General features: G+C 39.8%; 1 protein-coding gene across 3 annotated transcripts in view; it reads left to right on the plus strand.

The window, feature by feature from the left end:
• The window catches only part of LOC124775036 (probable multidrug resistance-associated protein lethal(2)03659), a 294,648-nt gene that overhangs the window by 93,974 nt on the left and 176,232 nt on the right, over positions 1–24,442 (plus strand). For all 3 annotated transcript variants that reach the window (XM_047249811.1, XM_047249810.1, XM_047249812.1), the window contains one exon: positions 20,155–20,293. In XM_047249811.1, the coding sequence (XP_047105767.1) occupies positions 20,155–20,293 (139 nt within the window). The remainder of the gene's footprint in view (positions 1–20,154; positions 20,294–24,442) is intronic.

Raw genomic sequence — 24,442 nt, forward strand, 5'->3', positions numbered from 1 at the left:
GTGGAGCACCCATATTCAGGAGGGCAACAGTTTAAATCCCCACTCAATGATCTAACTTTAGAGTCCTGTTGTTCCCAGAAATTGGTTTAATAAAATACTGGAATGATTTCTTTGAAAAGGGCACACCTGATTGCTGATTTCCTTCCTTATCCTTCCCCAGGCTAAGCTGATGTTCCATTTTTAATAATCTCATTGTTGATGGGACATTAAACCTTAATCTTCTTTCCTTATACCTATTCCCCTATCAAGAATATGTACCTTAATCATCTTTCCTTATATATCTTCCCTATGAAGAATATGGATATCTCATATTGGTGCCCTTATTCCAGACACAGTGTAAGAATAATGCCAACATCTGTAAACATGCAAATAATGAAAATAAGTTGCATAAAATTATTTTGCTCCTTTCATATATGAATATCTGGTAACCCAAAAAAATAATGGTATTTACATACATGAAACATGTTTTCTTCTAAAATTACAAATGGTCATACTGTTATATCTACATACACCAGTCATGTTTGATTGACTATGTTTCACCTGTGAGTGATGGGGACAGACATTAGCGAGCCAATTTCAGCTCTTGTAAACATAAAACTGGAAGCATTATAGTGTAGTATACCACAAGGTTCTGTTTTGGGCCTTCTGTTGTTTCTGATGCATACTCATATGAATGATATTCCACTTGCATATTTCAGGAGATGCATATTTCATCATTTCTGCCAATTCTAAAAGAATAGAAAAAAACAGTCATACCAAACCTCTTACCAGAAAGACACAGATATTTGAAAATATCAGTAAATTATTAAAGGCACGTGGATTATTATTAAATTTGGACAAGACATAAAACATACAATTGACTACTTCTCTTACAACTCCTCAAGCTATAAAAACGTATACTCAAACAGTGAAATACAAGAAACAGAAACTTCAGTTTTGAGAATGACAGCTAGATAACAACCTCAATTGGAAAATCCACATCCTAGAATTAATTAAGCACATTAGTGCAGCTACATTTGAAGTATATTTGACTTGTATTGTAAGTGATTTAAAAAATCAAGCTATTCTACATATTTGCAGGTACAAATGAATCAGTGAACCAATTTTTTGTAAATTAAACTTTCAGGGATAGTGTTTCAGAATACAGAAGCACTTTCTAAGGCTTATCTCTGGAGTTAGTTCTAAAACATTTTTCAGATATGTCTCAGAACTTGGTAATTTGATACCTGCTAAATATTTTTCCTTTTCACAAAATAAAGTGAAAGATGTGAATAAACATTTAAAAAAGTCTCATGATTCACTGCCAAGAGCTGCTAATAAATACTTCTTTATTACAGTCAGTTTCAGTCCTCAAATCATCATGAGGTATCCTGTATACCAGTGGAAAGAACAAAGGAAATACGTTTATATTTAACTATACACACACACCAGAACTCCCAGAATAAGGTGTTACATACTCACTTATAAAGTAATAAGACTGACAGTGTTCATACATATAAAAATACTTGAAGACACTGCATTTCTGCAGTGTTAGCAGCCTCATCAAGAAGTAAAATATGTTACATTGTTGATAGTAAAATGTACCAAGCACTGCTAATCATTTTTCAGTATACTAAGTCTGGTTCTAAATTTCACTTGGAGGCACTCTACATACTACTGACAATACAGGTGATAAATTAATGTTTACAAGTCAACCAAAGAGGATAAGTGTGTCTGCATACATCAGTGTTTGCCCCATGATTCCAATGATTAATATCCTTATGATTATACATATTGCATATCATATGTTACTGTGATCATTTGTAACAATCATGTATAAAATCTTATTGATCTATTAATTGTAAGCAACAGCATATGATATGTATTGCCACAGCATTAACATTGTCAGTAATGAAGTCCAAATGTATAGTGACATGTGTATGCATTTTAGTCTATGTAAAATAATTTATACCTTACATTTGTATGCATATAGTTTCTGTTTTATGCCAATCTTTGAAGGCACAAATTCTGGGTATTCATGCTTTATTAAATCATAATTAATTATATTGAAAATAAAACTGTCACAATTTCAAAGTTATTTTTATTTAAAAATGACATTTTAAGCCATGGATAGGCATCATCAGATTATCTAAAAGGAAAAAAAGGATGATAATTAAATAACCATCCTATAAACATTGTAAGTCATGGTTCTAAGAAGCACCAATAATTTAATTAAACCCCTCAACCACACTCATGTAAAACTGTCAAATGAAGTTCATTGTGCCAGCTACCAAAGCTCTATGTCAACCACATACACATAAAATCATGTGGATGAAAATCCAGTTTTCAGAATAACTAAAAAGAACTGAATTTCAGAAATCAACCCATAGCCACAATGGGAACGAGGTCAGACAACCTGTTAAAGGAAACCAACAAAGAATTACAAATACCTTTGAACTGTTATAGCAACAAAGAGGTCACAACACAGAGACCTACATAAATCAAACTGGCCTGGATGCCAAACAGCTGAATGGTCTAATTGGCATTGGCAGTAGAATTACTGAATGGCAGATGACCGCATATAGCCATGCTAATACATCAAAAGCACAACAGATGGCACTTGTATCTTAAGTTATGGACAAGGCTGATATGGAACTGATAACCTACACTTGATAAGAGGAATTAAATTACATTAAAATGCAATGAAAATTAAAATTATGGAGCAGGTAACATGGGCCATCCAAATGAGGTTTACTGTGCATACTAGGTAAACAGTATTGTGGTAAATGATTGTATTATTAAAAGTTAGCCAGCAAGCTCAACATGGATAAAGCATAGAAAAGCAGCATCCATGAACAATTGAATAAGTAAACCAACTGTAAAATTGCAATAAAACTTTTACAAATCTAAAAAATTATATATGTGTGAGGGACAGAATGCTATGACAATGCTCTATTAAATTCATGCTCAGAAACTAAACAATTATTGTGAATGTTCATACAGGACAATACAAATGTAAACATTTGAGTGCCTATGTGGTGGTCATGGGGTAAAAATACACTGTACACCATACAAAAAGCCAATAAACAGAAGATCCAGAACCAATGGCACACATCAAATAGGTCTTAAGTTAGACTACAAGAAGACTATGATAAAACAACTTAATGGAATAAAAACGCTAGGTCAATGGAGGGACCTTGTGACAGGTATCATTAAATCATAACATGTCTGATTCTTGATAACATACTGATCATTAAGATGAGTACCACTATGTTCACTTTTGTGTATAGCAACTTTCATCTCTTCTAATAAGTTCAGCTTTCATCCACTTTTGCCCCAATGGAGTGTTTTTAAATTGCTTAGCATCGGTGGCTGGTGGCCACTATCCTTTGATGCTCTGTGGATGCTGAGTGGTGTCCACTCTGCCTTTTTCTGTTCAGTAAATGTCACAAAATTTAGTCTTAAATGTCTTATGTCCATACAGCTATTCATTGTTGATATAATCGTTCTGTAGGCTATTGGTTAAAGGAAAATAGAGTCTACACGCTGTTTCTTAAAAATGTTTCGCTAACTCATATTAAAGCTTTCCTATGAAGGGATTCTCATAAAATTATGATTAGCAGTTGGTGAAGCAAATGGGAAGGTCTTTTTGTACATAGATTGTCAGTCATCACTGGATTACTACTGTTATGAACAGCAATGTACTTAAGACCAGACAATTTTGCTGGACATAATGGGACTTCACTAATGCTGTGGTCCATAGTCTTGGAAAAAGCATGCTTGTAACAGAATGAGTGACAGGAGGAGGTGTGTATCAAAGAGTCGCTTTTGGTTGGTTTCTGGTAAATGTAAAACCAAATGTAAAGCCATTGTTGAGCTGTACTTGTAAATCCAGGTAGCTGAGTACTTTATTTTCATCCATTGTCCATGACTAAATTTCAGTTTTGCTTGAAACTTATTAAGATCATCTACCAACAACTCAACCTCAGCCACTGGCCCATTAAAATAATAAAAATGTCATATTGTTGACAGATGAGGACTTGCTTAGAACTCCCCATATTTTTACTGAAGTACTCACATTTTAAATGGTTTATGAAGGTGCCAGCAATAAAACCTGCTAGGTAACTGCCCATAGCCAGGCCATCAGATTGTATATAATGTTGGTTATTGAAAGAAAAATAATTATATACTCTAAGTCTTTGAGAATGGAGTAGTTTCATTGGTCTCTTTCAGCATAAGCCAGCTGTGTTCTAGAAGATTTTTTGATATGAGGGTGATAGTGTCATTGATGGGTAAGTTACACTACTGGCCATTAAAATTGCTAGACCACGAAGATGACATGCTACAGACACAAAATTTAACCAACAGGAAGAAGATGCTGTGATACGCAAATGATTAGCTTGTCAGAGCATTCACACAAAGTTGGCAGCAGCGGTGACACCTACAACGTGCTGACATGAGGAAAGTTTCCAACCGATTTCTCATACACAAACAGCAGTTGACCAGTGTTGCCAGGTGAAACGTTGTTGTGATGCCTCGTGTAAGGAGAAGAAATGCGTACCATCACGTTTCCGACTTTGATAAAGGTCGGATTGTATCCTATCGCGATTTCCGTTTATCGTATCACGACATTGCTGCTTGTTTTGGTTGAGATCCAATGACTGTTAGCAGAATATGAAATCGGTGGGATCAGGAGGGTAATACGGAACGCCATGCTGGATCCCAACGGCCTCATATCACTAGTAGTTGAGATGAAAGGCATCTTATCCACATGGCTATAATGGATCGTGCATGCATGTCTCGATCCCTGAGGCAACAGATGGGGATGTTTGCAAGACAACAACCATCTGCATGAACAGTTTGATGACATTTGCAGCAGCATCGACTATCAACTCGGAGACTATGGCTGCAGTTACCCTTGATGCTTCATCACAGACAGGAGCACCTGCAATGGTGTACTCAACAACAAACTTGGGTGCACAAATTGCAAAACATCATTTTTTTGGTTGAATCCAATTTCTGTTTACAGCATCATGATGGTCGATCCGTGTTTGCCAACATTGCGGTGAACGCACATTGGAAGCATATATTCGTCATCGCCATACTGACGTATCACCCGGCGTGATGGTGTGGGGTGCCATTGGTTACACGTCTCAGTCGCCTCTTGTTTGCATTGACGGCACTTTGAACAGTGGCTGTTACATTTCAGATGTGTTATGATCCATGGCTCTACCCTTCATTCGATCCCAGTGAAACCCTACATTTCAGCAGGATAATGCACGACCGCATGTTGCGAGTCCTATATGGGCCTTTCTGGATACAGAAAATGTTCGACTGCTGCCCTGGCCAGCACATTCTCCAGATCTCTCACCAATTGAAAACGTCTGGTCAATGGTGGCCGAGCAACTGGCTCATCACAATATGCCAGTCACTACTCTTGATGAACTGTGGTATCATGTTGAAGCTGGATGGGCAGCTTTACCTGTACATGCCATCCAAGCTCTGACTCAATGCCCAGGTGTATCAAAGCCATTATTACGGCCAGAGGTGGTTGTTCTGGGTACTGATTTCTCAGGATCTATGCACCCAAACTGAGTGAAAATGTAATCACATGTCAGTTCTAGTATAATGTATTTGTCCAATGAATACCCATTTATCATCTGCATTTCTTCTTGGTGTAGCAATTTTAATGGCCAGTAGTGTAGTATACATATTTTTAATATCTAGTGATAGCAAAATGCAATTAGGTAAGAAGACACTATTACTGAGAGCATTGAGCAATTCCTTCCTAATGTGAACCAAGAAATTCTCTTAAAAAACATACTTCTGAAGCAGAAGCTTGCATATTTATTTAGATGCAGGTTCTCCCACATTACTGATGCCATTGGATATAGAATATATTGAATAAGTCAATTTGTGTGTGGTGGTCCGGGTACATAATTCAGCATTTGTGGAGCACTTGAAAGCAATTTAAAAGTACTTCATTTGGTCAAAAAGGGAAAAAAGCTTATTAGAAGAGATAAAAGTTGTTACACACTCATGTGAACATAGTGGTACTCTTCTTAATGATCAGTTTGTTGGCAAGAATCAGACATTTTATGACTCAATGATGCCTGCCATAAGCTCCCTTCATTGACACCAGTGAGGTGGCATAGTGGTTAGCACACTGCACTCACATTCGGAAGATGACAGTTCGAACGCGCGTCCGGCCATTAAGATTTATGTTTTTTGTTATTTCCCTAAATCACTCCAGGCACATTCTGGGATGGTTCCTTTGAAAGGGCATGGCCAATTTCCTTCCCCATCCTTGACACAAACCGAGCTGGTGCTCTGTCTCTAATGGCTTCGATGTTGATGGGACATTAAACCCAATCTTCCTTCCTTCTTTTTTCCTCCATTGACTTAGCACTATTAGTGCAATAATTTTTTTATCATTGTTTTTCCATATTCTAATATAAGACCTATTTAGTGTGTACCATTGGCTCTGGACCTTCAATTTATTGTCTTTTTGTATGGTGTACAATGTGTTTTAATCCCATGAGCATCATGTAAGCGCTCAAGTGTTAACTATTTTATTGCGCTGTATGTACATTCACTGTAGTTGTGTGGTTTTTGAGCATGCATTTAATAGAGGATTGTCATAGCATTCTGCTCCTCACTCAGGCATATGTAATTTTTTTACATTTTTAAGATTTCTGGAAGTTTATTGCAATTTTACAGTTGGTTTATTTATTTAATTGTTAAAGGATCCTGCTTTTCTATGCTTTATCCTTGTTATACTTGCTGGTTAACATTTAATGTTATCATTAATTACCACAGTACTATTTACCTAGTATGTGCATTATTACCTGTTCAATAATCTTAATTTTAGGCTGCTCAGCAGTTTGGCATCTAGGTCAATATGATGTATGCATGGCTCTATGCAGTGATCTGCTTGCTGCTACAATGGTTCAAAGGTATTTGTAATTCTCCATTGGTTTCCTTTATCAGTAGGTCAGACCTTGTTTACTTTGTGGCTGTGGGTTGATTTCTGAAATTTTTCCATCTAGGTTATCACAGTTCTTTTTAGTTATTCTGAGGACTGGATTTTCATCCAGATGGTTTTATATGTATGTGGTTGGCATAGAGCTTTGGTAGCTGGCACAATGACCTTCATTTGACTGTTTTACATAATTAAATTATTAGTGCAGCTTAGAACTTATAATGTCTATAAGATAGTTATTTAATTAGCTTCCTTTCTTCCTTTCAGATAATCTGATGATGCGTAATTATGGTGAAATGCATTATTTTGGAATATAAATAACTTTGCAGTTATGACTGATTTGTTTTCAGGATAAACATGGAAATCAGTTGCTGTATCAATCAGCTATCAATGGATTGGAGTGAATACTACTCATAATTAATTAATTATATTATGTTATTATTTCATTGAATTAACTTATTCTAGTTGAGATGACTGTTTTTTCAGTTATAGGTACAAACATCTGTCTTGGGCAGAGGCTAGGTTCAAGGGGAAACTAAATCTTTTTCATAATCTAAATTTGACATTGTTAGCTTCGATGTCCATGACATGGAGTCCTGTGAGATCCTCTTTGTTACTCTGTAGTGTGTTGGTAGCTCCAAGCAGCACCTATTGTGACTTAAGCCATCCTCATGTGGGATGCATTACATCACATGGAATGTGCTAGTTGATGGGATTTGTGACTAATACTATCCAGTGGCAGCTGTTGGCTGTGTCTGGCTCTTAAACCACACAGTTTGTTTACGAAAATGAACACACATAAAATTCCTACATTAGCTTTGTTAAAACATACATTTTCACCCTTGTCCATATGCTAGCTATGATATTTTGTCTGTAGTACACATTAATAAAGACTTCAATATCCATGAATATGTCATAAGGAAAAAAGGAAGTTGCTTGTCCAGTCTGTAAGGGCATCAGTTACTAAAACTTCACAAAATTGGACAAACTCATTCCTGAGAGAGAGTCCACTTATATTTACATATCATTGATTATTACAGAAAATATTTCTATTAATTTAATAAGAGAGACCCACAGCCTTTTAGAAAATAGTGGAAAAATTGGATACAGGAAGATACAGACATTTATTATATTTATTATTAGAATTTATTATACATTTATTACAAAATGGCTCTGATAGCTTAGAGTGCACTAGTTTTCTGTGCTGAGGAAGGATTTGGGCAGATGAAGAAGGTCTGATGATGGTTACAATGACTTCTTTATTGAGGCTTGATTGCAACCATTAGTGAGTGGTTCAAAGAATATGACAGTGTCTCCCTGTAGATGACAGCCTCTGGCTGCTGACTGTGCATCCCTTTACTGGGTGGCTGATGCTGTGTCACCAGATTCCTGTGTCTCCTGGACATAGGGAGAGTAACTGGCAGTGGCAGTGAGAGGGGCATCAGGCTGTGTCACACTTCCGGGCTCGGAGGGTAGGTATCTTCTGTTGGAGCCCCAGTGAGGGCAGAGATGGCTTGAATCCAGCATGGTACTGTTTGAATGGTGGCAGGGATGCCTTGGCATACAGAGGCTTATGTGGCAGGCAGCAGTTAGTGTCCCACCTATGGCAGAAGTGCCTGCATCATCAACACGCTACAGAGTAGCACACGCCCGATGTCACATCACTGCCCAGCTATTTGACAATGAGGTGCCGGTTTGAGCATTGTTAAATATTGTTTCTCCATGCTGATGTATATTGCTTACCATGATTAGTGTGCTGTGATGAACCACATGGTACATGTCAGTGAGTCCTGGCTGTCATAACTGGCTCCTGTAAGCTGCGTCATACGTTGGTGGCAATTGTCATCTGTTGTCACCACCATAGCGTTGCAAAGTCATTGCCCACGCAGCTTTCACTTGCTGTGATCAGCATAGTGGTGCCCTGGTTTTGTCACCTGTCAGTTCCAAGACTCATTTACAACTTTATCCTTTACACATTATTTCGTAACTCAGCATCTCTACCAACTACACTATGCTGAACTTCTACAACAAACAACCTTGTATCTTACATTATGATCTTCTAAATATTTTAATAGCTTTGATGTTATTAACTGATATTTAATTATAACAAATACCACCAAGAATGATGCATTTTTTATGCATCTTCAATGTGCCATTGCCTTCAAATGGCATACTTCCATAACACACAACTTATAACATGAAAATAAAGAAATACAAAAATTCTTTAAGAACAAATATTACATTTCCCATCATTTTATTACAACACATTGTACCAATAATTATGTATTTTTGAGAGATTCTCAGCCTCAGGTAGTTCTTAGAAACATCATATATTCATCGGATGTATCCCACTAAATAATTACTTCAACTGAAAAGAACAAATACAATATGGCATCTATCAAGTTGTGCTTGTGACATAGAAAACGTTCTTGCCTCTTGTTCAACCTGTCATAGCACATTGTCAAAAATCACAGACCTCATTTTGTGTTTCACATGAGGCAATAGTTCCTCAACATGAAATAACAGGAAGTGATGACCTAAAACTACAGCTCACATCAGTGTTAGCTAACTCGTCCCATGTGAGTTTGGCTTCAGGGGTGTCTGCTGATGATTTCCATCAGCTGCATGCTGCCCAGGGAATAACTCAAAGAAATAAGAAAATTCAAAATAAGTGTTTCGACATTTAGAGAATAACTTCTGCCTCAAATAACATCATACTTATACTAGTTAGTTATCATAAAAATTATAATTACCACAACTGTGGATGTGTAAACTTTGGTGTCTGTATAGTTGTGTGTGAGCATATGAATATTCCAACCAGAGAAAGGGAAAGATCTCAAAAGCTAGTGCAAATAATGTTTTCTGTTGTGTGTTTCTCTGTGCCACACGTCAGTCATATACAGGTGCATTATTTTATGTATAATAAAATTAGTTGTAGACATGTTTGCTCATTTATAGATAATGAAGTTACAGAATATTTTGCACCTCTAATTTTATGGGAAAATTCCCAAAGTCAGTTCAGTCAAATTCTGTACCTTCACACATGCCGTCCAATACAAATGAGCAAGTGTGTTTCTGTTTTCTAACTAATCTAATTCAAATATCAAATATTACAAGAAGAATCATTATTTTTAGCTATACAACAAATAATTGAACATCACTCATGAAATTTCCTGGATGGAACAATACATGAAATAAAGGATAGGCAGACACTCACCTATAGCAGACTGATGTGTGACACACAGGCACTCATAACAGTAAACAGTATTCACACTTACTTTCAAGCTTTTGTTCTTTGTCTAGCAAAAGTAAACACACAATCACTTGGACATTCAAAAGCACACTCCTGTGACTACAGTTACGCTTTAATTGTGCTTGATTTTCCCTGTTATTAATTGTTAACCTACTCTGAACATCTATATGATACTTGGTTTGCTTTTGAAAGCTACTTGTCTGGAAATTACATCAGGTAAGTATGTACACATACTTTTTATATCACTATCCCTTATTATTATCTGTGTTTTTCTTTCAAAGTCAAAGGGCCATTACTCCTCACAGGAGAAACATTAAGGTTACCATATGAAGCTAGGTTCTACTTTACGGGACTGTCATATCTGACTGTGGTCAGCCATTTATTACAACAAAGAGGACCTCTTGATCTTCCAATGAATATGTCCCAATCTTCTACTTACTACAGCAAAGGCTTCTATAGGCTTTCCAATGTCAATACTAAAGGGCATTAGGTAATTTGTTTCTTTTACAGATTTACATAAAAATGTTTGTTTCACATTTTCTATCCAGAGCCAGTGACATTGCCACAGTGGTAACACTGGTTCTCATCAGATCACCAAAATTAAGTGCTATTGGGCTTGGCTAGCACTTGGATGGGTCACTGTCGGGCATTAGGTAATTTGTTTGTTTTACAGATTTACATAAAAATGTTTATTTCATATTTTGTATCCAGAGCCAGTGACATTGCCACAATGGTAACACTGGTTCTCATCAGATCACCAAAATTAAGTGCTATCAGGCTTGGCTAGCAGTTGGATGGGTCACTGTCTGAGTCCGCTGAGTGCTGTTGGCAAGTGGGGTGCACTCAGCCCTTTGAGGCCATTTGAGGAGCTGTTTGATTGAGAAGTAGCAGCACCAATCATGAAAACTGACAATGGCTAGGAGAGCAGTTTGCTGACCACATGCCCCACCATATCGATGTCTGGTGACACCTGAAGGCTGAGGATGACACGGCAGCTGGTCTGTACAGTTGGGCCTTCAAGGCCTGTGTGGATGGTATTGTTTTTGTTTAGTATCCAGAAAAATTGTATGTTCCTTTTAGTAGTACAAAACTATAATAAATAACTTGACGGGAAGCTATTTGGACATTGATTCAAATTGGCCACACCTGTAGCCCATTCTTAAATTCATTAGGCATGGCAAAATTGAGAATAAGCATGACTTTCGATGTGGTAGTTAAGCAACCAGCCTCTTAAAATTATACAATGATATTAACATTCAGAAAATTTCAAACAGCACAAATTTGCTTTTGTACAAAACCTTTACCATTTTAATGTTACTATGCAGCAGAAAACAGTACGTACTCTTACCAGATTTCATTGTTTAATAAACCAAACCAAAGAAATCCTGCTATAAATAGTGAATAAAATCATAAACCAATAACCTGAATCTACAAAAGTGTCAGGTGATTGACACCATCAGTAAATTAGAGTATGTCTCTCACAGCAAAAAATTCCCAGAGAATGTGCTTCTTCCTCCAGTATTGTCAATACTAGCATTACCATATCTGGCAGACTCTTCTGTATGAAAGTTCCAAACAGAAAATTACTACTCCCCTGTTGCAAGTAAAAAAATACTTCCCCGCACAGAGAGCAAAGATTACTAAGACCACAGTAATTATTACCAGTAAATTGGTACTTCCCTATAACAAGGTATGAAAAGGTATTTCATTGCACAGAATATAAAGAGTACTAAGACCATGGTAATTATTTGTTGACTCTGCACAAGTCTCCACTCCTCCACACTACTTCAATATGTGCCACTGTAGGTGCATACCTTAGAAGGTAAAAGAAATTGGTCCCAAGACCACAATATTAAATAATGTTTCTGCTTTTCAAGGGTCTTCACACAACATAATCTATCATAATGAACCACAATCATGATGATAATTCAATACCTAAGATTCCGAAATGGAGCACAGGGGTTTCATATTCCCATCTTTTCTTCTGTTTCTCACCCTCTTGGTTAAATGTTTAGTTGTTATGTCACATTCTGTAATAGTTGTTGTCAGTATGTCTGTGTCACACCTTGTAATGTTTGCCGTCAGTATACCTGTGTCTACTACAAAAATGGTCATTAGGCAGTGGTCCAGGAAGGACCGCAACCACTAGAATCCAAAGGGCTTCTGATATAAAATATTGTAAGCATTTCTACATAATTAATTTTGACATGTTCTAGATTAACTTTTGTGTCCAGTAATTCCTTTTCTATTTACTGGCATATCTGGTACTGATGTAATATGATGTAAATACCCAACCTTACTTTCTGACTTTCCTTCTACCAAATCTAAATGATTACCTAAATTTTGTATATGTTTATCATCTATATTAGTGAGCCCGCCTAACAATTGAAAAAAATGTGTTACCTATTTGACAGAATTTTTCACCTGTTTCAGAAATCTTTTGTCTGAGAAAGTTTTTCATTTATAAATTAAAAAAATTCTAAACCTTCATTTCTTACTCCTAAAGTCACGGTTTTGAATCTCCACACAAATCAAAGTTTTAAAAAATCACAAAAGTGGTATTGACAATAATTAGGAATTGCACTAATAATGCAAACACTGGCGTGTAAAACTTAAGGACGAAAGTAACTTTAAAATGATGTATCACTGCCAAGTAACATAGCTCGATGAAACTTGAATCTTACACAGAAAGAACTGCTATAGTATAGCACAGAAGGTAAATGAAAGAAATATCCAGTTAGATGGACAGAAATGACACTTTTATTCAAAGACAATAATTACACTGATGTCACTGGGATTCATGATGGTTCCCTGGACATTACAAAAGTTGGGATATGGTTTTTAATAGGGTGTGTGATCACCATGGTCAGCACTGCATGCTCTGCAGTGTCCTCAGACACTGGTCACAAGGTCGCTGGGAGTTCTCATGGTAGAGCATACTGTTCCTCCACCAGTGCAGGTGACAACTGCTGGATGGTTGTTAGTGAATATGGACATGCTGCAATATGCCTATTCAATGCATTCCACATGTGTTCGATAGGATTTAAATTGGGTGGAATGAGCAGGCCAGTCCATTTGCTGAATATCTTCTCACTCCAAGAGCCCCTCCACTCGTGTTGTTTGATGTGGTCATACCTGAAAAAATGAAGTCTAGGCCGAATGCAACCCTAGAAAGATGCATGTAGAGAAGGAGTACAGTACCACAATAACATTGCCCAGTGAGCATACTCTATTCAAATATTTGGAGGTCACTATGCCCATGCAACATTACTTCTCCACACACCATAACATATGGACCACCAAAACAATCATGTTTCACAATGTTGGATGTACCTTCATATGGACATGCAATCAGGAACACTGTTGAACATAATTTTTTGGATGGTCATGGTGTTATGGTGTGGGAAGGCACCATGTTGCATGGGTGTTCTGACACCCAAATATTTGAATACAGTACACTCAATGGTCAACATTATTGGGACAGTGTACTCCTTTGCATGTGCATCTTTTCAACAGTCAGCTCTCTTGCCCATTATCTCAAACTATTCCTCCAGGAAAGCAAGCTACAGGCATGTCGCACAGATAGTCTTGTCATGGCTATGGGAGTATGTATTTGGATGTCTGCATGGTTGTGAACAAATGTGTGTCTATTCCTAGAAAAAGAGCTAGTGCTTGAAAGTTAGTGTGAGTGTTGTGTTCTGTTATGTGATTCTGTGGTCCATGTACCGATCTGCTGTAGGTGAGTGTTTGCCTTGCCTTTATTTTACATACTGCTCTGTCCAGGAATTTCCATTCTTGTTTTAAAGAAATGATAGGTAGAGATTGGTGGGCATACAGTGGTTAGAGCTTCCTTTGTGATGTCCCTGTATGTCTAGATGTATAATAAAAAACTGAAGTCATGCCAGCTTGGGGTTAATCTGACTATAAGCTCATTTCTCCCAATTCTCTTCTCTACGTATATAAAATTATGTGCCCTGCACACTTCTGCCTGTATTTTCAGGCTAATCTCAGGAACTACTATATGGAATTTGGTATGGTTTTTACTAATAAGTAGACTTATGAACAAGGAAGGTTTGTGTATATGATTTATAAATATTTCATGCAGATTGGCTGAACTATGATGAATTATGGTCAACCGCTGCTGTGAATTGAAATTTTTGGTAATTTCCTATGGGACTATACTGTGGAGGTCATCAGTTCCTAGGCTGACACACTACTTAGTCTAACTTAAGCTAACTTATGCTAAGGCCTGCTCATTCCACCCATTCCACTCATGCCCAAGGGAGTATTTGAACCTCCGAGGGAGGGGGGGGGGGGGGGGGGGGGGGGGGGGAGCCGCATCATGAACCGTGGCAAGGTGGCAAGGAGGCATGAATGTTACCCTTTCCATATTTAACAGGCATTCAGAATGACTCTCATGGCAATGATGGGATGTGTGAGCTAGTGTACTGCCAGGTTCCACCTTAATCAGTGTATCTGTTAGTGAAAACCATATCAAAATCCTGAGATTAGCCTTCACACATAAACCAAAAAATGCAGCAGGGAACTTTTATTTTGATGTATGTAGAAGAAGATAAATTGTTGAATAATAATACTTCACGTCTGTACTGGACAACATTGAATTGATCCATGAAGATGCATGGGCAGCATAAAACATACAAACCCCAGAACAGAAAATAACAATATGTCACACAACCACAACAGTGTCTTGAAGGAAGTGAGAACCACTGTCACCACAGGGAGTGGTAAAGATCAAACAGACACTCTTGACAACAGCCCTTGCTGTGAGTTCTGCCACTGATCACTACACAATGAAGGCATCATTTTCACAGCAGTACCACGTGGGGTAGCTGCATGGGAGAGTCACAAAAAGTCACCTAGAACCCCCAGGTCAGGTGAGACTTACCAGATGGGAAAGTCTAATTGTTGGGGACTGCACCAGACAAGATTTGAAAACTGAGAGCTTAAAGGTGTAATAGAGTTATAAGCCAGACAGAGATTACTTAGAAAAAAATCATGCACAAGTCAATAAGAGTGCATTATACGTGGTGGATATGAGAGGTGGAGTGGCAGGGAAAAATAGATCAGAAAATAATAGATATAGATAACTAAAAGTGAGTGAGGAAAGGAATAGTTGCTCAAAAGAGTTTCTGATACTAAAGAAATTAACATAAATTAAGGATAGGTGGGTGGTGAGAACCAAGGACATGTTGTTATGCTAGTTCTGGCCTTTGGAATTCTGAGAAATATTGAGTGTTGCCAGTATGCACCTTATGTTTATGCCCATTCATTCTAACTGATAACTTTGTGTTTGGATGCAGGCTGAGTTGGCATCCCTTCGCTCCCAGCTTCAGGCAGTGTTGGCTTCGGTCACACAGCTTGAGGCTGTTGCCAATGGGCATCACTGTGGGGGTCCGGATGGGGGTTTGTCGGGGATGGCCAGCTCGTCCCACGCATCCCCTGATCGGACTACGACTGTGGTTGCCCGGGATACTGCCTGCATTGAGGCTGATCCCTCACCTGTGGTAGAGTGGGAGGTCGTCTCAAGGTGTGGCAGGGGGCGAAAGACATTCCGGAGGGCTGAACGGAAAGCCTCTCCAGTTTGTCTGACGAACCGGTTTCAGGCTCTGTCTCAGGCTGATACTGATCTTCGGCCTGACATAGCTGCTTGTCCTGTTCCAGAGGTTGCCCCTCAGTCTGCAAGATCCGGGCAGTCGCAGAGGGTGGGCTTACTGGTAGTTGGGAGCTCCAACGTCAGGCGCGTAATGGGGCCCCTTAGGGAAATGGCAGCAAGAGAGGGGAAGAAAACCAATGTGCACTCCGTGTGCATACCGGGGGGAGTCATTCCAGATGTCGAAAGGGTCCTTCCGGATGCCATGAAGGGTACAGGGTGCAACCATCTGCAGGTGGTCACTCATGTCGGCACCAATGATGTGTGTCGCTATGGATCGGAGGAAATCCTCTCTGGCTTCCGGCGGCTATCTGATTTGGTGAAGACTGCCAGTCTCGCTAGTGGGATGAAAGCAGAGCTCACCATCTGCAGCATCGTCGACAGGACTGACTGCGGACCTTTGGTACAGAGCTGAGTGGAGGGTCTGAATCAGAGGCTGAGACGGTTCTGCGACTGTGTGGGCTGCAGATTCCTCGACTTGCGCCATAGGGTGGTGGGGTTTCGGGTTCCGCTGGATAGGTCAGGAGTCCACTACACGCAACAAGCGGCTACACGGGTAGCAGGGGTTGTGTGGCGTGGGCTGGGCGGTTTTTTAGGTTAGATGGCCTTGGGCAAGTACAGAAAGGGCAACAGCTTCAACGGGTGCGGGGCAAAGTCAGGACATGCGGGGACCAAGCAGCAATCGGTATTGTAATTGTCAACTGTCGAAGCTGCGTTGGTAAAGTACCAGAACTTCAAGCGTGATAGAAAGCACCGAAGCTGAAATCGTAATAGGTACAGAAAGCTGGCTGAAGCCAGAGATAAATTCTGCCAAAATTTTTACAAAGGTACAGACGGTGTTTAGAAAGGATAGATTGCATGCAACCGGTGGTGGAGTGTTCGTCGCTGTTAGTAGTAGTTTATCCTGTAGTGAAGTAGAAGTGGATAGTTCCTGTGAATTATTATGGGTGGAGGTTACACTCAACAACCGAACTAGGTTAATAATTGGCTCCTTTTACCGACCTCCCGACTCAGCAGCATTAGTGGCAGAACAACTGAGAGAAAATTTGGAATACATTTCACATAAATTTTCTCAGCATGTTATAGTCTTAGGTGGAGATTTCAATTTACCAGATATAGACTGGGACACTCAGATGTTTAGGACGGGTGGTAGGGACAGAGCATTGAGTGACTTTATACTGAGTGCACTATCCGAAAATTACCTCGAGCAATTAAACAGAGAACCGACTCGTGGAGATAACATCTTGGACCTACTGATAACAAACAGACCCGAACTTTTCGACTCTGTATGTACAGAACAGGGAATCAGTGATCATAAGGCCGTTGCAGCATCCCTGAATATGGAAGTTAATAGGAATATAAAAAAAAGGGAGGAAGGTTTATCTGTTTAGCAAGAGTAATAGAAGGCAGATTTCAGACTACCTAACAGATCAAAACGAAAATTTCTGTTCCGACACTGACAATGTTGAGTGTTTATGGAAAAAGTTCAAGGCAATCGTAAAATGTGTTTTAGACAGGTACGTGCCGATTAAAACTGTGAGGGACGGGAAAAACCCACCGTGGTACAACAACAAAGTTAGGAAACTACTGTGAAAGCAAAGAGAGCTCCACTCCAAGTTTGAACGCAGCCAAAACCTCTCAGACAAACAGAAGCTAAACGATGTCAAAGTTAGCGTAAGGAGGGCTATGCGTGAAGCGTTCAGTGAATTCGAAAGTAAAATTCTATGTACCGACTTGACAGAAAATCCTAGGAAGTTCTGGTCTTACGTTAAATCAGTAAGTGGCTCGAAACAGCATATCCAGACACTACGGGATGATGATGGCATTGAAACAGAGGATGACACGCGTAAAGCTGAAATACTAAACACCTTTTTCCAAAGCTGTTTCACAGAGGAAGACCGCACTGCAGTTCCTTCTCTAAATCCTCGCACAAACGAAAAAATGGCTGACATCGAAATAAGTGTCCAAGGAATAGAAAAGCAACTGGAATCACTCAATAGAGGAAAGTCCACTGGACCTGACGGGATACCAATTCGATTCTACACAGAGTACGCGAAAGAACTTGCCCCCCTTCTAGCAGCCGTGTACCGCAAGTCTCTAGAGGAACGGAGGGTTCCAAATGATTGGAAAAGAGCACAGATAGTCCCAGTCTTCAAGAAGGGTCGTCGAGCAGATGCACAAAACTATAGACCTATACCTCTGACGTCGATCTGTTGTAGAATTTTAGAACATGTTTTTTGCTCGAGTATCATGTCGTTTTTGGAAACCCAGAATCTACTATGTAGGAATCAACATGGATTCCGGAAACAGCGATCGTGTGAGACCCAACTCGCTTTATTTGTTCGTGAGACCCAGAAAATATTAGATACAGGCTCCCAGGTAGATGCTATTTTCCTTGACTTCCGGAAGGCGTTCGATACAGTTCCGCACTGGCGCCTGATAAACAAAGTAAGAGCCTACGGAATATCAGACCAGCTGTGTGGCTGGATTGAAGAGTTTTTAGCAAACAGAACACAGCATGTTGTTATCAATGGAGAGACGTCTACAGACGTTAAAGTAACCTCTGGCGTGCCGCAGGGGAGTGTTATGGGACCATTGCTTTTCACAATGTATATAAATGACCTAGTAGATAGTGTCGGAAGTTCCATGCGGCTTTTCGCGGATGATGCTGTAGTATACAGAGAAGTTGCAGCATTAGAAAATTGTAGCGAAATGCAGGAAGATCTGCAGCGGATAGGCACTTGGTGCAGGGAGTGGCAACTGACCCTTAACATAGACAAATGTAATGTATTGCGAATACATAGAAAGAAGGGTCCTTTATTGTATGATTATATGATAGCGGAACAAACACTGGTAGCAGTTACTTCTGTAAAATATCTGGGAGTATGCGTGCGGAACGATTTGAAGTGGAATGATCATATAAAATTAATTGTTGGTAAGGCGGGTACCAGGTTGAGATTCATTGGGAGAGTGCTTAGAAAATGTAGTCCATCAACAAAGGAGGTGGCTTACAAAACACTCGTTCGACCTATACTTGAGTATTGCTCATCAGTGTGGGATCCGTACCAGATCGGTTTGACGGAGGAGATAGAGAAGATCCAAAGAAGAGCGGCGCGTTTTGTCACATGGTTATTTGGTAAGTGTGATAGCGTTACGGAGATGTTTAATAAACTCAAGTGGCAGACTCTGCAAGAGAGGCGCTCTGCATCGCGGTGTAGCTTGCTCGCCAGGTTTCGAGAGGGTGCGTTTCTGGATGAGATATCGAATATATTGCTTCCCCCTACTTATACCCCCCGAGGAGATCACGAATGTAAAATTAGAGAGATTAGAGCGCGCACGGAGGCTTTCAGACAGTCGTTCTTCCCGCGAACCATACGCGACTGGAACAGGAAAGGGAGGTAATGACAGTGGCACGTAAAGTGCCCTCCGCCACACACCGTTGGGTGGCTTGCGGAGTATAAATGTAGATGTAGATGTAGAAGGCTGAGCAGTGTTTACATAACAGCTGGTGCATGACATGTGTTGTAGGAGGGTGCATAGGAAAGTCCGACAGCAGAGAGGGTCACAGGGGTAGGGGCCGTCAGGTAGGAAAATGGGTGCAGAAGGAGCACAGGATGTGGCCAGAATATTTTATTGCAGAGATTGGGAAGGGTGATGAAAAGATAGTCTAGGTGTGGTGGGGAAATCTCAGACAGAATGGACCTCATTTCAGGGCACAGCCGTGTTGAGTACATAGCAACAAAGGAGCTTTGGTATAAGTTGTTTCACTTCTGTTGTATTCAGAAACAGAGACCTCTTCCTTCCACGTCTTAGATTACAGCTGTAAAATGTTTTGATTTTAATGAAGAAGGCATGGTAGGAGATGTGTATCTTGCAAACTTTCCAGAATCATGCTTCAGTGATGGTATACGCTCACTGAGGAAACACTGGACAAGGTTTATTAACCTAAAATGGAGCTATCTCAAAAAGAAGAGCAATTTTGACAGAAAAAATGGACTTTCACTGTCAGGCCTAGAACTGTGTTGTACAGTAGCTTTGTGTTGCAATTATTGTCTGAATATTCTTCTGTTAATTGTATGAGTAATATTTTCTCAATTCATGAAGTACCTAAAAGCCCTTTAACTTAACAGAATACTTTCCTTTTCTCTCTGTAATTTTATCACTAAATTGTGTTTACCAAACATATTATTTTAATCTCTGTGAGGCATTTTAATTGTCTATTGTAACATGTGCATTCTTTGAATTTCCATTTATTTAATTATTTTCCAGGAAGGAAATGAATGCCATAAAAGTTATGCAGTACATTCGAGCTGTTACTCTCTCAATGGGTCTTTTTGTTACTCGGCTGTCAACATTTGTCAGCATTGTAATATTTGTCATGCTTGGAGAAAACATAACTGCCGACAAGGTCAGTGATAATATTCAGTGTGTTTCCACGAAGTTTGCTACTTGGTTCACTTCTGTTATGTAGCTATATAATTAACAGGCTTTTAAATATTTATTATTTTTTCTTGCATTAGAAATGTGCTTAAAAAGAAATGACAGAAACACAGCCATGCCAGACACAACAAAAACAGTTGTTGGACAGGCATGTAATTAGTTCACAACAAAGTTTCATTCTTAATCTTACAAAAATCTGTCATACAGTATGAAAGGGAAACAATTATTTCTTTGTTCATGAAAAAGCTACTGTTAACCTCTTACAAGATAAAATTCAATGTTTGAAGTGATTGATTCTCAAGCTGACATTTGATTAAAATGATAACAACTCACTGATAAGCTAATAAAAAAACAAAGTTTAGTCCAATGTGCCATAAAAAGTTATTTTCATTGTCTCACATCACAGACTAAAATGCAGACTTAATCTGCAAATAGATCTCACATGCCCTTTCCCTTCATATCCCCAATCCTCCCACCACTTCCAAGAATCAGCTACAAAGGAATGCCCCCTTCGTCAGTCAGTACCACCCGAGACTGGAACAACTGAACCACATTTTTTGTCAGGGCTTTGCTTATCTATCATCATGCCCTTAAATGAGGGACATTCTACCCAAGATCCTTCCTACCCCTCCTAAGGTGATGTTCCATTACTCACCCAACCTTGACAACATCATCCCTATGCCACTCTTAGTCCCAGCCTGTGGAAGGCCCAGGTGCAATAGCAGTCCACTCCACACCTCAGCACTTGCTGTTCCAGTCCCGTCACAGACTTATCCTACCCCATCAGAGGCTGGGCCACCTGTGAAAGCAGCCAAGTTGTATACTGGCTTTGCTGCAATCATTGCACAGCTGTTTACTTGGTGTGACTATCAATCAGCTGCCCACCGGGATGAACAGCCACTGCCAAACTCCGACCCAGAGCAAGGAGGCCACCCTGTGGTGTAACATCCAGCTGAACATAACATGCTTGATTTCCCTGACTGCTTCACTACCTGAGCCATATGAAACCTCCCCTCCACCATCAGATTATCTGAACAGCACAGATGAGAGTTATCTTTACAGCACATTCTTTGCTCCTGAAATTATCCCGGCCTCAACCTATGGTGATCTACAGCCCCCACACCCTCCACCCAACAGTTTCCACTCCCTCTGTCCTATCACATCCTCCGTGTTCTCATCTCCCACCCTCTTTGTGTGTTGCCCTTTGCCCATATTTCTCCTTCCCTGCTCCTTTTCACTGCATATCCCCCCCCCCCCCCCTCCCTGCCCGACAGCCTTCCTATGCTGCACCAGTTGGCAGTTGGCAGTGTAGTCCCTGAATGCTCCACCAGATAGTGCTCTTCTCTTACCCCACTCATGTCCTACTATCTCTTCCCATTCCCCACCCCCTCAAGATTGCTGCTTCTGTTCTTTGTGACAGCTACACTCCAGTCAAAGTGGCCAGAGATGGTGTACATGTGTTAGTGAGTGTGCTTGCTTCCATGAAAGAATGTGTGGGTTTTCATTTCTGATGAATGCTTTGACCAATAGCTAATGTGTAAGTGTCTTTTTGTTGTGTCTGTCTGCAACTCAGTGTGCTGCATTTATGGTGTAGCAATTTATCTTTCCTTTAAATTGTTAGACAAAATGCTAGTATATTTTGAACACTAATTGCTATTTGTTATATTATGAGGTATTTTTCAGGGAAAATATATCTAAAAGCATTAAAAATCTCTTATTCTGCAATCATATACAATAAAAAGTTATGTAAAGTTTATAACTGAACATTTCGTACACACTCATTCAAGGACCTTGGTCATCATACATTGATAAAAGTATTTTCATTCTCCACTTTTATTTACATAAAAGTAATTTTTATGTTGACTTGACATTTGTACTGCAGATGTAATCTGTGGTCTGCAATTATAGTGCTAAGTTTATTTTTTTAATTTTGTTGTTGTTTAAGTTACCCACATAAAGCAAGGGAATAGAAGTACCCAAAAACTCTGACCTAATTAAAAAGTCACTGATGCTGAGCAGTGGCTTTACTGAGGCAATTTGCCCTGTCAATTTAGTGACATAAATCTAAACCAGTTGGCATTCAAGTAGCTCCGGTGCTCTGTGATGTTAGTGGGAAGTATGCAGAACCTACATCAAATGAAAGACCCTCTGGAGTGTCAGGGGATGGAACCTACTGGGTAGCTTTGCCTTGGTGGATCCACTTCAAAGCCCATAACCGCCAGGGCTTGTATCTGCAGCTCGTGGTCTAGAGGCTAGCATTGCTACCTCTGGATCATGGGTTCCCAGGTTCTATTTCCAGCTGGGCCAGGGATTTTCTCCACCCAGGGACTGAGTGTTTGTGTAACCCTCATCATCTCATCATTCGGGAAGTGGTGAGATTGGAACTGGGAAGATTGGGAACTTGTACAGGTGCTGATGACCATGATGTTGAGTGCCCCACAAACCAACATCATTATCGTCATCATCAGGGCTCCCTGACAGCCCAGAGATCAGTTGCTAGTTGCTAATGCTACTCAATGTGGCTGCTTAATGAGGTTATGCTCCTCCCTCCTTCTGTTCTCCAAATTCCAGACTGCTGCTGAACCTGTGAACTACTAAGCCAACATAGTACTATTGTGTATACTGTTTTCCCCCTGCTCTGCTGTACCCTGTTCACCACACCAATATTTACACTTCATGCATTGTTCATTCTTTTTCCCAACACACTCCTTCACACAGTGGATGGCAACTGGAATACTCAGAATGTTCCATCACTTTGGGTAAATTTTGTGACTGCTCCATTGGGTTGGTAGGTAACAGACTGGGAGATGAGGTGAGCATGTCTGTAAGGCACATTCCAGAGTGTAAAAGTAATATTTTGTGGTTATTACTGACATCATACAATATATCATAACTGCATATTGCATTATTGATTGTTTTGTAATTAATTTTTATCCATACAGACAACTATAAACAATTTACTACATGTATATGCAAATTCTGCCATTGCTATGAATTCTCCATATACAAATGTAGTATGAGATCAGCATGAGTCTTCCAGACGTACTTGACAATACCTGCTATAAAAGCAACCATAGTTAAATTTGAACATGTTTGTAGCAACCACAGCCAGCATCTGCATGTGTTGTTTTAGTGCACTAGTGTTGGCCCGAGTTCAAGTGTCAATTTTTGTGTGTCCACCAAGTAGTCCCACACATTCCATTAGGGTTGCTGTGTTTTGTTCTTGCAATGTGCAGGGCTTTTATCCATTGTTTTGTTACTTTTTGTATGTTCATTATTCTGTTTTATTTTATTTTATTTTTTTTTATCTTTAGTCTTTAGTAGTTTACTATGTACAACATACCCAGTAATGTATCCAACAATGAGCTCACTAAGTGCAACTGATCTGTTCTCACATTCCTAGTCTCATGAGCTTGGTATTTAGCATTCATCCTCATGAGCTCTGTAGTTAACATTCTATGGTCAAGTAAACTTCTGTTGTTGTGGTGAAGATACTCTGGTGTCCGTATTTTTCCTGTAGCAGGCATAGTAGGGTCCCAAGGCCTGATTCTCATACTGAGCAACCAAACTGTGGCCCCAACATGATCAACGGCCTGCATCTATGTAACACAAGTAAACAACACAGTGGATGAAAGTCTGGACCACGTGAACCCGACAATGTCCAGACTGGTTGTGAGGCTACCACCATTATGGCCGCACAACCCAGACTTATGGTTGCCCAGGTAGAGGCAATTCTTTTCTATTCTGGTTTGACTGCAGATGCTCCTAAATTCGCATTGATGGTGAGCCAACTGGAACAGCAATATGCAGCAGAAGTTCAGGACATCATTGTCACTCCAACTGAAGGGAATGCATACGACCACTTGAAGTCGAAACTGATCTGCCGTGTTTGTGCATCTCAAGAGGAGTGCTTTAGACAGGCATGGACCCAAGAGGATACTGATGACTGAAGTATCTTAGAAGAATTGGCCAAAAAAGTACTGGATGCTGTGTCGCCTGCACCCGTTACTGTATCAGATGCGCAGTGCGATAGTGCAACCACCATGGAAGTGCTTGCTGACTATGAGGCATTAGCAGTGAAAGTCAGTGAGCTAATGCAACAGATTAGACAGCTGGT

Source organism: Schistocerca piceifrons, chromosome 2, assembly GCF_021461385.2.
Source record: "Schistocerca piceifrons isolate TAMUIC-IGC-003096 chromosome 2, iqSchPice1.1, whole genome shotgun sequence".
NCBI classification, from domain to species: domain Eukaryota; kingdom Metazoa; phylum Arthropoda; class Insecta; order Orthoptera; family Acrididae; genus Schistocerca; species Schistocerca piceifrons.